The sequence below is a fragment of the Ursus arctos genome, unplaced genomic scaffold, assembly GCF_023065955.2.
Source record: "Ursus arctos isolate Adak ecotype North America unplaced genomic scaffold, UrsArc2.0 scaffold_16, whole genome shotgun sequence".
In the NCBI taxonomy this organism is placed as follows: domain Eukaryota; kingdom Metazoa; phylum Chordata; class Mammalia; order Carnivora; family Ursidae; genus Ursus; species Ursus arctos.
In genome coordinates, this window is record NW_026622830.1 from 9737118 (window position 1) to 9753106 (window position 15989).

Here is a 15989-nt window from a genome sequence, read left to right on the forward strand (position 1 = left end):
GGTTACTAGGTAGGTCTAGGGGAAAAAAAGAAAATAGAAATGAGAAAATCAAATGAGAAAAAATTTCTCAATTCTAAGGAGCCATGAGAGTGGAAAGGATTCCCGAGATGCCAAGTGGGACAGACGGAGTGGATAGGCAGAGTCAAACCTAGAAAACCTTTTCAGTAGTATTAGCTTCTAGGGTGATAGTGGAATAATGCCCTCAAAATTGGGAAATGATTTTAAATGAATTCTATACCCAGCTAAACTCTGTGAAGTATACAAGTAGAAAGTAGACAAAATCTGGCAAGAAATCAAACTTCCAGCCATCATGCTAGTGGAAGTTACTGGAAGATAACCTCTTCTCCAGGGAGAAAACAAAACATGGCATATTTGATGTATATCTGAATATAGCTAACAGGTTGCAGTAAAGGGAAGTATCAGGATGATTCCTATGTTGAAGGTTTAAAAGAAAATTCAATAAATCAGAAGCTCAAAATCCACAAGAAATTTCATCTAAAATGTTCCATAATTAAAAGACTGGGGGACTTTTGAGATTATGGCAAGATTCTTTTTTCCTCAATGCACAGTCCAGTCAAGAATTAAGCTAAACTGTGACCCCAAATGAGCATGTAAGAAAAGAGAATCAATTTGACCTTGATGCTAACAACTATCAAATGGCCCAGGTGTGACAATGACCCTCTAAGGAGGTGGGCAGAATTCTGGTGCAGGATCTGGCTCTGGTGAATGACACAGACCCGGTCATAAATTACAGTTTGATTCTAACCCTGAAAACGACTAGTTAAAGCACGGGAATTCACTGGTCAGAAGGCAAATGTTCTTGAACTTCAATTGTGAACACCCTGAGAACTAGGAAGAGGTAGTATGGTGAAGACGAGGGAACCCTCAAGAACCCTCTCAAGCTGATGGGCTGAAAGTTAGGAGACTGTTACCCCAATGTAGAAGGTAATGCCCAAGGAGTGTGATACACACCCCACAATGGAGGTGGCGGCTGGGGGAAAGGGTGGACGTGTAGAATAAGTGAGATCCTCATCTTCGCTTATGTTCAGCTGATGAGAATCATTAAAGTAGCAACCTCCAAAAGCACTAAAAATCCTTAGTGCCTCCAGAGTACAGAGCAGGCTATGGATCTTCAGGAATTTGTCCCCTGCCGCCATATTCCTGTATTAATCTTATAAATAAAATTCAGCCTCGTTGTGTAACTGAGACTTTAGTAATACAAGCCAACCAATTGATGTAATATAGCTTAAACGCTAGAGTCAGCGATAAGTCATGGTTTGATTTGGAACAGTTGTAACATAAGTTGTGCCTCTTCCATGTCTGGTGTGGGGTCTTAGATTAAACGAGCTAGATTCTAGTAAAGTGGCTTCGTGAAGAGTGTGGACTTGGATGCCATGGTGCCTGAGTTCAAATCCCTGCTATTTGACCTCGAAGTCTCCGTTACCCCATCTGTTCAATGGGGGTAATAATACCCACTCATGAGATTGTCGTGAGGATAAAAGAAGTTAACATACATGGTAAGTGGTGGTGGTAGGGAGCTCCCTGTCGTTGGAGCTCAAAGACCCAACTGTCTCTGCACCAGGTGTTCTGATGCATGTTTGGCGGGGAGGGGGGAGTTCATTTGCCTGCCTGCTCTAATGGAAACACACCTTCCGTTGTTAGGGGACACCCCCTTCCAGTGCTGGCTCTGTAGCGCCAAGTTCAAAATCAGCTCGGACTTGAAAAGGCACATGATCGTGCACTCGGGGGAGAAGCCTTTCAAGTGCGAGTTCTGCGACGTCCGCTGCACCATGAAGGCAAACCTCAAGTCGCACATCCGCATCAAGCACACGTTCAAGTGCCTGCACTGCTCCTTCCAGGGCCGGGACCGGGCCGACCTCCTGGAGCACAGCCGGCTGCACCAGGCTGACCACCCCGAGAAGTGCCCCGAGTGCAGCTACTCGTGCTCTAGCGCGGCGGCCCTGCGCGTGCACAGCCGGGTGCACTGCAAGGACCGCCCGTTCAAGTGCGACTTCTGCAGCTTCGACACCAAGCGGCCCAGCAGCCTGGCCAAGCACATTGACAAGGTGCACAGGGATGAGACCAAAACGGAGAACCAGGCCCCGCAGGGCAAGGAAGGGCCCCGAGGGAGCAGCTCTCAGCACGTGGCCAAAATAGTGACCCAGCGGGCCTTCCGCTGTGAGACCTGCGGCGCCTCCTTCGTCAGGGACGACTCCCTGAGATGCCATAAGAAACAGCACAATGACCAGAGTGAGAACAAGAACTCAGACTTGGTCACCTTCCCGCCCGAAAGCAGTGGCTCAGGGCAGCTGGGCACCCTGGTCTCCGCAGGCCAGCTGGAGACGTCCCCAGAGCCCAGCCAGTTCCTCTAGTTCACCCAAAGAGGGTGGTTGGCTGTCCGAATTCCAGACATGCTGTGGTCCAGCCCTCCGCGTGCAGGCCGTCAAGCCAGACTTGAGTCTCCAGCTCTGGGGACTGATGCTCCAACTTTATAGGCCCTCGAGGCCGTGGCTGCCGTCGCTGGCATGAGAACTGACACCAGAGCAACACCGTGGAGACACCTCTCCACGTTGCTGTCTTCCCTCCAAACATCGGCTCCGCAAGTTGACCCAGTCCTTCCAAAGTGGGGGGGTCCGTTGCGCTCCGCTCTATCCAATAGGAATAGTTTCTCGATGGATTCCAGTCCTAAAACTGATCCATCTCCGATGGAATTATGAAACTGTTTATACCACGTGGGAAACTAAACTGATGTGTATAGTGGGGAAGGTTAAGACGGCGACGGGGGTGCGTTCCGTGGAGGACCTGGGGGCATCTGGGAAAGTTCTATTTCTTAACCTAGGTGGTGGTTATGAGTGTTTGCCTTATGCGTTCGTGTGGTTCCTTTTATCATTGTCTTATAATAAAAAGGCAGACTCCGCTGTAGAATGATGTAAGAGGAACGCTCCATTTTTCTTTACACTCTCCCATCAGACTGGTTATGGTGTGGGGTTCGCCATCCCCACACCATTCAGTAGTGCTTTCTAGGGAGACACAGGATTTCTCCAGGTTTAGTGCTGCAGTGAAGCGAAATGCAGCTTGACCTGTAGGTGGCGCCAAAGATCAAGCTAACACTAGGTGAGCCCTCACGTGTGCGTTGTGAAACTGCATTTACATGCTTCCTACAGAAAACGCTCGGGGCGCATTGGGCCCCGGCTTGGTTCTTCTGGGACATGTGATGCACGAGACAGCCTGAGCTTAGGGTCTTTCATCGCAATAAGTACTTGGTGTTTGCTGAACCAACAAATGGAAATCCCGACTTTTTGTAGATGGACGTTTTACTTCGGCCAAAACTTAGAAGGCTCTGGAATGCCAGTGGATATACAACTTATCCACAGTTGTGTCGTTGCTTGGCATCTTTTCTTCAGGTGCAGTCTTTAATACAAATTATGTGCCCTCATCAAGTTAAACATCTGTGCTTTTAAAACCGATTAAATAGATCCATTGTTTTTGGTAAACTAGGAGAAAAAGGACGGGAACACTTTTATAGATTGTACACAAGGGAATAAACAGTTTACTTATGGAAGGCATGTAGCTTATTTTGTTATGAATTCTGTTGTTTGCACATACCTGATTTAAGTGTGGCAGCAGGTGAATGACGATACACAGTCGGATCTCTTTGTTGTGAGGAGAGAATGATGTCTAAGACCCACCATAGAATTAATCTTTGCTTTGGAACTGTTTTGATTGTCCGGAAGAGTGTCTGGTGACTGAATGCCCGTGCGTTGTACAGATTCTGTGTCACCTCTGTTTGTCACGAGCCTTATCTGTGTTTCTGTTCTAGTAGCAAGAGGGCTGTTGACCTTTCAAGTGGGAACCCATAGATCGAAATCATATAAACGTTCCTCGAACTTTTCGTATCTCAGCTCTTCAGATAAACAGGAAAGCCTTTTTAAGATTTTATTTCTTTGACAGATACAACGAGAGAGGGAGCACAAGCAGAGGGAGTGGGAGAGGGAGAAGCAGGCTTCCCACCGAGCAGGGGGCCCGATGCGGGACTCGATCCCAGGACCCTGGAATCATGATCTGAGCGGAAGGCAGACGCTTAATGACTGAGCTACCAAGGCACCCCAACAGGAAAGCCTTTTTAGAAGTTTTTTTTTTCCCCCAGTTGTATGGACTTCAGAGGTCTGAGGTCCACCCTAGGTATCACCCAGCAAATTTGGGTTCCCCATAGAGCAGAGGTCCACGCAGAGTTCCAGACCAGATAGATTGGAGGCATTGTGGGGCCATAAGGTCTCTCTTGTGAGGAAACTCTGGCTTTAGCACAAAAGCAGCCGTTGGCTATAAGAGAAAGAATGAACGTGTCTGCGTTCCAGTAAAACTTTATAGAACAACTCAGGAAGTGGAAGAGTAAACTCTTCTAGGATGAGACTTCAAATACATAGATAATGACAGAACTGTGAAAAACAGCCATGATGGCTAAGGGGCTGCTGACCTGGTACAGACCGGAAAGGCCAAGTTTCTGTGTCTCCCTTTGCAAGGTCAATATGTGTCTGAAAGGGGAAATTGAGTATGTTTGCAGTTTGATTCACCCAAAACAGGTGTAGGTGGACTTTTTCAGTCAAGGGCCAGATTGTAAATATTTTGGACTTTGCTTGCCTTTGTCTCTGATGAAGCTATTCAGCTCTGCTCATCTCTTCTGTTGCAGCACAGTTTCTCAATTCTGTCATTGTAACTAGCTGGAAATAATAGGTAAGCAAATGGGCATAGTCGTGTGCTTTGGGGCGCCTGGGTGGCTCAGTCAGTTAAGCGTCTGCCTTCGGCTCAGGTCATGATCCCAGGATCCTGGGATCAAGCCCCACGTGGGGCTCGATCCTGGGATCAAGGATCTCTGCAGGGAGTCTGCTTCTCCCTCTCCCTCTGCCCTTCCTCTGCTCGTTCTCTTTCTCTCTCTCTCAAATAAATAAAAATATCTTAAAAAGGTGACCTGGGAATTAGGGCCAGCTGTGCAGGGACAGAGTTGAATCCTAGCTTCACGTAAAATTGCATTAAAATATTGACCTTGATCAGTGAGATTTGGGGCACCACTTTCTGTTGGCACCTGAGGGGACTGCCTTACCCACCTCACCCTGATCCCTGCCTCTTGTCCAAATGAAAAAACTGGAAGCATAAAGGTGAAGAAACTTCTAGAACAGACTTGGGTTTCAGCCCCTGGCAGGGTAGCTCCGGAGTCCATGTTAACAAAATGCTAGGCTGGGTCTCAGAAAATTTTTTTAAAGTAATAAATTGAGCAGGGTGATGTGGACAATCCCAAAGAAGCCTTTTGACATAAGTTAATGGGGTTGAGGAGGAAGGATGTGAGGAAGCCCCAGCCTCTGGCAGTAGTGTCTGGCTGATATCCAGCTGGAGACTCAGATTCTCCATTTGCTTCTCTAAATGTGCCACTTCAGGCATTTGACTTAATGATTAAATCAGCTGGTGTAAAACAAAACCAAGGTTGGTGTACCTGCTTGCCTGTTTCTCTTGTTTGGGGGAAGGCAGATTGGAAAATAACCGAGAACTAGTACTGTGACCTTCTGGTGTTGGGGAACGTGGCTTCTGTCTTCTCCCCACTCTGGATCTTCCACACGTGGTCCAAGATGGCACCACCTTAAGCTCCAACCAGGTGGAAAAGGCCATGCCCCTTCCCCTTAACACTGCCAGGAAGTTTTACGTGAACTTTTGCACACCTCCCCTGGTTACCTGGCTGGTCCTACAGCGTTGCTATTGTGAAGGGGGCTGGGAGATGGTGTCGCTGGAGTAGACTGTGCCAAGTTAAAACCTGGAAAGAGTTGCTAGGCCATGAGTGTTCTCTGCCCCTGAGCAGTCATGTAGCCTCCTGAAAGTTGGAGAGGACTTTCCTAGGAAACACCTGGCTCACATCCCTGAACACCCAGGGTGTTCTGTACATGAACACTTCTCTTTTGTCTGGACTTTATTGGGTCTGTCTTTGCCTGCTCTTGATGGATGTTGGTCCATGGTATTTGTCTAAGTCCAGTGGGTCTCAACAGTGGCCACAGTCCCCTGGGAAGCTCTTAGGTATATGGAATCTATCTTGGAGGCAGCGGTGCGGGACAGGGGTATTTTCTGGAATTCAAGTGATTCTAATGTGCAGCGGGGGCACAGCTGCTCCCGTTGAAGGAGCAGGGCTATCCTCATAGACCTGCCCCCTGTGCTGTCACAAAGGGCCCTACACTCGATTGCGTGCTCTGCTCTTGCCATCCTGAAATTCTTAATTTTTAAACAAAGAGTCCTGTGTTTTCATCTGGCATCAGACCCTGCAGATTATGTAGCTGGTCCTGTGAAGGAAGAAAAAAATTTGCCTAAGAAGGAAACCTGTCTGCGTCGCTGGTACAGAAACTGTCGTAACCGTGGTTGGCCAGCCAGCCATCCTCCTCTGCGTAGAAGGAACGAGCATGGGGAACCGTGGTGTTCCTCTGCACGATTCCATTCAGACCTCACGATGAATGGCATTTGCATTTGTCCTGAAAGGGAACCTATCTTCGGAAAAGTTAATACAGCCAGTGCAGGATAGACAAACCCAGGTGTGCCAGGCTCACATCCCTGCCTGGTATTTGCAGTCTGGCTCTCCTCTAGTGGATAGGGCGTCTTCCCCTAACAGAGGTGGGGGAATCAGAGATGAAACCATTTGAGTTCCGAGTGTTAAGACAGAAAAAGGATAAGCTCTTGCTGCAAGAATGATGAGGTCTATGGTGGGATTGGAAAAAAAAAATCTTGAGCTATGGGTATCGTTGGATGATTGCAGAAACGTCCTCAGGCTGTCCGACCACATGCTGGGACAAGTATTGCAGGAATGACCGACATGACTTTCTTCCAACACAGACAGGTTACCTAATTGTAGTGTCTGACTAAAGTCAAGAGTGTTAGGATTTGAACCCATGTCTGAGGCCTGCAGGTGGAAGTCCTTCTAATACCCAGTACTGCCTGCTTGGGAGACCTGCCTTAAGGCCTGAGTTCGCTTTGAGGCCTGGACCTCTTTCAGTTCAGTGAAGTCTATGAGTCCCTTCTGAGTGATGTTTAAAGATTTTATTTATTTGAGAGGAGGGGAAAGAGCAAGCAAGAGCACAAGAGCAGGAGGAGGGAGAAGCAGACTCCCCACTGAGCAGGGAGCCTGAAGTGGGGCTCCATCCCAGGAAGCTGGGATCATGACCTAAGCCGAAGGCAGCCACTTACCTGACCGAGCCACCCAGGCGCCCCCTGAATGATGTTTACAAGAAGAAAACAATGCATATGTTTGTAAGGGGAACAATTATATTGAAAAAGTTATCAAAATATGTTTTGAACTATGTATAGTTATCAGTGCATTAAATAAGCTCTAGCAGCCGATCTAATAACTACTCTTACTCTGAAGTGGTGATGGTATTTCAAGATAACTAGAGCCTGAAAAGTGATGTATTTCCCACGTTCTATGAATGTACCTGATTTGCTTTGACTTGCTAATGCCACTGTGGTTTGGTACCTATAGCCAGAATTGATGAAATGCTCGATTTCAGTTGAAGGCTAGTGCAGGAAGTTCCTCTCCTTTCCTGTCCGAGACCCTGGACTCTCTCACTTCCATCCATGGTCTCCTTGACCCTATATGAAGACCTTCAGTGCTAATGCAGTTTCTGGGATCTGGTGTCCGTGGTAAAATTTGAATTTGCACTTGCTTCCATCATAACCAGGTCTAGTAGCACCAGCATTTGAAAACATACCCCCCGGGGCACCTAGGTGGTGCAGTTGGTTGGGCGTCCGACTCTTGGTTTCAGCACAGGTCATGGTCTCAGGGTCCTGGGATGAAGCCCCACGTCGTCAGGCTCTGCGAGGAATCTGCTTGAGATTCTCCCTCTCCCTTTGCCCCCTCCCGCTCATGCTGTCTCTAAAAGAAATCTTAAAAACAAAAAACAAAACTTTCCCCTACCACCCCTGCCCAAAACACTTACTGTAGGAGGGCTTCACCAAATGGGCTCTTTGTGGTACAGTATAGTCTTTTTCTGATAAGCTGCTCTTTAAGATGCAATCCTCACATGTTAGTTTAATGGACTTTGACCCATAGAAAACAGACATTGTATGTTTGTCAAACAATTCTGAAGTTCTCAAGCCACGGCACCCACTCACATTGTACCATATATTTCTTGAAAGGTTACAAAAGACTGGCTTCAGCCTCTCGCTAAGGGTAGGCTTTTTGCCCAAAGCTGGGCAGGTAACAGGTGAGTAATAGCAGTTAATGCCAGTGCTCAGCCTAGTGTCCTTTGTACTTAGTTACAAGCGTCCCGGGAGGGGGATGGTGTTTCATTTGTATTGGTGGTTACTTTTGGATTTGAAACATTCATTCATACCTTCATTTCTTTTAGTTTTGATAAATGATCCCTTTATGGGTAAGAGAGATTGATTCCCTGTGTAGAGTTCTTTTAAAACGGACATCTCTGGGGGGGGGGGGCCTGGGTGGCTTGGTCAGTTAAGTGTCTACCTTCCAACTCAGGCCATGATTCTGGAGTCCCGGGATTGAGTCCCGCATCTGCTCCCTCTGCCCCTTACCCTGCTCTTGTGCTCTCTTTCAAATCATCCCTGGATTTTGAGAAAAACTAGATTCATTTGCCTCTTCAATTGTCCGTCCATCCCCGGTTGAGGAAGACCTTTCTAATACTAGTATCTGAGGGCATCCATGGTGCAAATTCCCTTTAGAAATGGGACTCATTCCTTCTATGATCCTAGCCCAGTCTCGAGCCCAGGGGTCGGCAAACTTTTTTGTAAAGCAGGTAGTAAATATCTTAGGCTTTGTGAGCCATTCTGTCTCCATTGCAACAACTCAACTCTGACCTCGTAGCAGAAAGGCAGCCGTAGACAGTACGTAGAGGCATGCGTAGTGGTGTTCCAGTTAATCTTTATGGACAGCGAATTGAGTTTCATGTAATTTTTCACAGCACGAAATACTTCGATATTTTTTTCAAGCATTTGAAAAATCTGAAAGCCACTCTTCGCTCATGGGTTGTGCAAAAACGGGCGGTGGTTTCCATGGGAAAGACTGAGCAGAGTATACAAGGAATCTCTCTATTACTTTGTACAACTGCATATGGACCTACAGTTCTCAATAGAAAGGTCGTTTTTTTTTTTTGTTTTTTTTTTTAATGAAGTAACGGGTAGTTGGCTGAATTTGGCCCCTGAGCTGTAGTTTACAACCCCCGCCAGTCAGAAAAGCTTATGAAAATATGGTATTTGATTTTAAAGTGCTCTCATCTCTTAGATTGTTTTTGACACGAAGACCACACTTGAATATGATTTCTTCTGACCTGTGCTGTTCCCAAACATTGCCTTTCTGTTACAGTTCAGATACAAAAGCCTTTGCCGTGTAGGGGTCCATGTAATTAAAGACTCTAGTGTTTCTCGAGCATCTAAGGGATAGATGAAATGCGTTTATGTTTGTCAGATGTTCACTTATTTGGGAGGGATGATGCGTCGACCTTTCTAATTATGAAAGTCATTTATAAAAAGTCTTGCATTCTTAGTGTCTTGTTTGTATTTTAAAATAGTAATACGTACACATGGTTTAGGGGGAAAAAAATAGTATCAGCATGTGCTGTGACAAGTCTCTCATCTAGGTCCCTCTTGGTCCCTTCCAAGAGGCAGTCATCATAGCAGTGTCTTTGTATCCATGAAAGTTTTGATTTCAAATTTGTCATCTTGGCTATTTTTGTGTTGGGTTAGCTGCCGAAGGTAATTATAGTAGCTACCAGTGCCGACTGGAGCTCAAAGACCTCTACTCCATACAGCAACTTTCCAGCACCAGTGATGCTGGCCCCACTTGACAGATGGAGCTCCTGGAAAAGTCCTCAGTCACTAGCAGGTAGTCCCACACACATTTTCCTTGTGATTCTGCCTATTGCCTGCACAGGAAGTGCCTGGGCATGTTACCGAAGGCCCTCTGCCTACCCTCACACACCGAGCTGTGGTGATCCTTGCCTCCCACCCTGTGAATGACCTCTCTCCATTCTTTCTATTCTGCTTCTCCCGTCTATGTGGGGACCTCATCCGCGACAGATACGCACTGCAAAGGGTTACTAGGCTACTGCAAAAGGCCCTAGGCTACTGCAAAGGGCCATCTGGTCACCTTGGAGATGCATTCCCTCCAAGTCATGGCACATTACCTGTGACCATTCCAATAAGGATCTAGGGACCAAACGTCAGCTCCTTTTCTCCACAAGTATGCAAGTTTTAAAAAATTATTATTGAATAGGCAAAGACTAACAGGACACACATCCCCTGACCTTTCTTGTGTTTTTATATCCAGTGGGCATGGTCAACCATTAAAATAAGTCCACATGTGTTTAGTCAGACTAATAAACTACAAATCCATAGTCTTTCATCCGGAAAACGGAGACTACAGTGCAGCACACAAAACCTACACCCTGACAAGGGCCACTCAAACCAGAAAGCAATGCCCTGATGCTTGGCTCAGAGAGTTAGATGGTGTATTAATCAACCATTGCTGAGATAATGTCGCATAGCAAACCACCACCAGCCCCCAAACACAGGGGCTTTCAGCAGGCACTTACCTTCTCACCTATGGTTGTCTTGGCAGCTCGGTTTTAGGTTCCCTGGACCGGGCTCTGGGTTTCAGGCTGGGTTCTGGTCTATTCCATGAATCTCCACATTCTCCTTGAGTCAGTGATGGTCCTGAGCTTCTCATGGCCGATCACAGGAACAAGGCACAAGGCAAAGCAAAAGTGGCAAAACTGGATAAAGCCTCTGCTCTCATCACATCGGCTGATACCCCATTGGCTGTAGCAAGCCCCATACCTGAGGGGAGGGGAAATACATTTCCCATGCACTGGGAGGACCGCAGCGTTCTCCAGCCGAGGATGTGGGCGTATCATCCTGTTAGAGAAGAGTAGGGGACCTAGAAGCTAATCCAGGGATCCGCATTCTCCAGTCCAGGGGCTAACTCTGGACCGCCACCTATTTTTGTAAATAGTTTTACTGGAATCTCAACGTATGGGTGAGATCGTTATAGAGTCACCTGCAATCGTGAGAAAATATAGAGCAAGCCCTTGGACAGCTCACCCCATTTCCCCCGAAGGTGACCCACCACCTGTTTTTGTGCAACCCTTGAGCTAAGAATGGTTTTCAGATTTTTTTTTTTAATGGTTGAAAAAAAAAAAAATTGTGACGTGGGAAACCTACGTGAAATTCAAATGTGTGTCCATAAAGAACACCGCATTCGAGCATAGCACCTCGATTCGTTTATCTTGTCTATGGCTGCTTGTGAGCTACAGTGGCCCAGGAGAGGCAGGGACCAGGTGTCCTCCAAAGGTTAAACTGAGACCGTGGTCTTTACTGAAGGGGCTTGCCCACCCTGCCCCAGCCCACAACAGTCGGCATTCACTGTACAGGCAACAGCTTGCCTTTGTTTTGGGATTCCTGTGTGCCGGGGGGTTCTCATACATGCCTAACCTACCTGAAGTCATGGAATCATCACAAGAACTGTATGGGGCGGGGGGGGGACTTTTATCCCCCTTTTACACGTGAATTAACAGGACCCGAGAGACCCTGCCCGAGGACACAGAGGTTATGAGTGTTGGAGCCGTCATTCCACCCCAGACCGCCCAACCTGAGGTCCCGCAGTGTTAACCACCAAGCTGTCCCCAGTCTTTCTGCTCCATCCCAGTGGCAGTGGGGACAGTGGATTTTAGTGCTCTGTACTGCTGAGCAGATGAATGAAAACAAAAAAGCATCAGAGGAGAGTTCGAACAAGCCCTGAGCAGCACTTAGCAGGGTCTTCACGTTCTCTGTTAGAATTCTTTCCATCCCTTGAAGCCTGTTTCAAATGCCACCTCCTAATCCTGCCCGACCAGAAGGACTTTCTGTTCCTTTTTCCTTCCCAAAGCAGACAATAGCTCTCGTCAGGTTCTGCTTTTAGGGTTTGTGTGAATGGTTGTTTTGCCCACGTCATACTCCTCCACCGGGGACACACACACTAGGGCGCTCCAGTCAATTCTAAATTCTGTGGCTCTGCAGCATCTCCCAGGTTTGTATGCGAAGTACGTGAAACACCAATATGACCTGTTATTGTCAGGAATTTTAAAACTCTGCCTCTGGTGTCTATGAGGTTTTGTGGTTTGGGGTCTTGAAACCCTCCTGATGCCGCATGGCTGTTGGTAGGACGGGTGGGTGAGGCGTTAGAAAGATGAGCCACTTTCTGATACAGAAAGTGTTCTGTCCTCAAGAACTGTCGATATTCTTAAGCAACTTTGTTTTCTTCTGACCAAAGTAATATGTGGTCATCAGAGAAAATATTGAAAAGCAAAATAAAAATTAAAAGCCTATAATCCAGCCATTGCTATATCTTGATATTGGGGCACCTGCAACCCAAAGGCAGGTAAGGAACTTTCCCTGTTGGAAGTGTTATGATGAAAAGTTTTGTAGAGAACTGTAAAGTGCGTCCTTGTTTCTTAAACGTGAACTTCAAATACAGCATGGTGGTTAAGAGCCCAGAGGCAGCAGTCAGGATGCCTGCTTTGAATTCTGGCTCTGTCATTGTATTAGCTGCATGACCTTGGTCATATCACTTGAGACCTCTGTGCCTCCTTTTTTTAATCTATGAAATGAAGGTAATCATAGTGCCGACCTCACGGAATTGTCACAAAGATTAAATAAATCTGTGTAAAGAGCTAGAATAGTGTCTGGCATATAATAAGCCCCAGATCAAGAGCTAGCTAATTATAATTTGTATTTGTAAATGAGTCGTTAATAACTGCAGATTGCTCTTTATCCAGCCTACTAGGCTGTGCACGAATTTCCTTAAGTCATTTATGTGTGCCTTTGAAATTAATTCTATAACATTTGTATTGGATTTATTTTGTTAATAGTAATTTCCAATGCTCATACTTGAACAAAACTACTTGCCCTTTATCATCTTCTCTTTGGCCAAATAAAAAAATGCCTGTACCTTGCAAATATGTGGACACAATAGAATAGAAATCATCTATTTATTGCAAACAAAACTTAATTCTGCAGCCAAAGATGGGGGAGAGAGATTCTTTTGCCTTGTGAGAGAGAGACTCACCAGAAGAGGAATTTAGCCATATTTACCAAAATATAAAATATCGACTATCCTTGACCCAGCAAGGCTCCTTGTAGGAGTTCTCCCATGGAACGAATTTGATTACGTAGGCAAGAGAATGTGTATAAAGGTGTTCAGAGCAGCGTTCTCCATGGGCCCCGTTAGCAGGATACAGCCAAAATTTCCAGAAACGCAGGCAGAATTATAATACAGCCATACAGTGGATGACCACACAAACCTTTGTGGGTTTTTTCCCTTTTTAAAAGGTGTGGTTACCCCATGCGTGTTGATGTGGATAATGGTTGAAGGTCAATTACTAAGTGAACAAAAAGCAAGTTGGAGAGCTCTCTGTGCAGTATAGTCCCACCGGCATTCAAAAAAGAAGTTATGTGTGTGCCTATTGTCTTGAAGGATACGAAATAACTTTAATGGTGGTTGTCCCGTAAGTGAAGCAGGTGTGAGGAGAGGGGAGCTTTTATTGCTTTAATAGCCTTCTGTTGGGCTTTTTACAACAAGCAAGGACTACATAAATAATAAAAATAGCTTTTAAGTTTATCTCTCACATTCTCACTTATTCACTTTGATGTCCACATTGTAAATATATACGATACATTAATTTAAACACGTAAAATCCTTTGGAATTTAAAAGTTCTATGAACATCTCCCTTCTCGTATTTTGCTTCTGTGCTCTGCCTCTGCACCTGTGTTCCCCACCCCTCGCCACCCACTTGCAGACATTTTTAACCTCCTTTCCTGCCAGTCTCAGGAAAAATCTTGGACAACAAAGGGAAAAAGTTCTTTATAAGGCAGTTTGTGAATTGCACAGAATTTCCTCTTTCCAAATATGAGCCTGGAAGAATCAATCAGCTTTGTGGATTTCTTTGTTATTCTCTGAGATTCCAGTTTCAGGATAAAATAGGAGTTAACTCGGTACAGTGGTCATTTCAGCAGCTGCTGGCCTTGATTCTGTCCAAAAAGAAAAAAGAAAGAAAAGGAAGATTTTCGGTCGCACAGTGGATCTATTCACTAATTCTGTCTATAACTTCCCTCCCACTCTTGTGCTTTCCTCTAATTAAATATATCTCAAGAATGTTACCTATCTCTTAAGAACAGGGAGTATTGTGCTAGGGGACAACATGATTTATTATCGATATTTCACACCAGAAGGAAATGCTAAAATTTAATTATTTAAATGTTAAATTTTAAATATTTAAATTTTAAAATGTTCATTTTTCATTAAGTTAATTTCATGCTCGTAGAAAATTCAGAAAATGCAGAATAATACAGAAAAGTAGAATTACCTTTACTCTAGTCCTAAATTCACAGGCAACAGTTCCTTTTTTTTTTTTTTTTTTTAATGTTCGGTTAGCCACTAATAGTACATCACTAGTTTTTGACGTAGCGTTCAGTGATTCATTAGTTACATATAACACCCAGTGCTCATCACAGCACACAGGCAACAGTTCTAACATTTTTGCTCTATTTTCGTAGTCTTTCGCTGTGCTTGGTGTGTTTTTACATCCTTGTCTAACATATTACCATATGCACAATTTGAAATGTTTCTTTTCCCTTCTTTAAAACGTAACAAGAAATTTTCCCATGTTATCATATACTGCTTATAAATATAAGTTACTTTCCATTACTTCCTTAGTGAACATTCAGGCTTCTTCCAGTTTTTTATAATTGAAAATAATGCCATATTTATCATCTTAACGCATAAAGCTCTTTCCGATATAGGATTATTTTCTTCAGATAGATTCCCAGAAATTGAATTACTGGGTCAAAGGTTATTAGCATTTTAAAGCACTTGCTAAATGTTGCCAAATTGCTTTCCACAAAGGTTGGTCTGGTTTATACTCATCAACAATACTGAGAGGCCAAGTTTACTTCCCCTGCTCCAAAGTTGGGTATTTGCTAAGTAACATACTAATTTAGATAAGCCGATTATCATTATTGCATTAGTAACTTTTAATGGCATTAGTAGAGGAGTTTTTAAAAATCCATACATGGTCATATTTTTGCGTAGTTTAAGTGATATATAGTATAGTAAATAAAAGAATGGCCCCCAAAAAAAAAAAAAATCAAGGATCGTGAGTATCCTGATGACCGGGTATCAATACACAAATAGAAAATTTTCCAATCCCTTAATCCAACAGCAGAATAAGCACCGTAGAGACATAAAATCATTTGCAATTTCACCACCTTATTTAGCACGTAATGATTCTAGCCACCAGCAAAAAGGGGAAATTACTAAGAATATAGACTTTTTGCCTCCATGTTGGGAATTTATCCCATGTGTCTTGATTTGCTTAATCAATATGAAATATTGCATGTATCTAAGTCATAGGACTATAACCTCTAATTGGACAGTGATGTTCATGATGGCCACAAGCTGCAAGCACAGTGGGTTTTTGGTGATGACTCCGCTTGAAAATTGTCCAGCAGGGAGTCATCTCCAATTGATTATCTCATTGCTCATAGCCCCAAAGACGGTTTCTGCTGCTGTATTTAAATGTGACTCTTGATAGCTGAACAAAGCACTGACCAAGGAAAGAGTATGGGGGTGGGGGCCACAATAAAATAAATGTACAGCTTTGCCGGATTTTCAGTAACTCTGAGGGCAACCTAAAAATCGGAAATGTGCAGCAGTTGACAAAGCTCCTTACGTCAGAAAATGAATGGGAACCTTGGGGGGGGACTCTCCCTCCAAGCGAGTCCTCGAAGTTGACATCTTTAAAAAGAAGGAAGGAGAAACACTTCTCTAGTAGCTCTTAGGGGCTACTCATGCAGTCATTTCTATAACTTCATTGAATTATTTGGGTAGAGAGTCAAGACCACTACGAAGTAGCTTAGTTTCAGGAGAGCTGAAAACGTGTGATATGAATAATCCATCAACGAAAAAGGACGTGAG

The 15989-nt window shown here is 44.8% G+C and overlaps 1 protein-coding gene across 3 annotated transcripts in view; it reads left to right on the plus strand.

Annotated features, from left to right (window-relative positions):
• The window catches only part of ZFP64 (ZFP64 zinc finger protein), a 93322-nt gene extending 79251 nt beyond the window's left edge, over positions 1 to 14071 (plus strand). For 2 of the 3 annotated variants that reach the window (XM_026503756.4, XM_048222260.2), the window contains exon 9: positions 1663 to 3568. In XM_026503756.4, the coding sequence (XP_026359541.2) occupies positions 1663 to 2372 (710 nt within the window). In that variant the 3' untranslated portion in view covers positions 2373 to 3568. Of the gene's footprint in view, positions 1 to 1662 lie in introns of all 3 variants that reach the window. The other variant, XM_026503757.4, reaches the window with a different exon arrangement.
• Positions 14072 to 15989: the final 1918 nt, after the last annotated feature.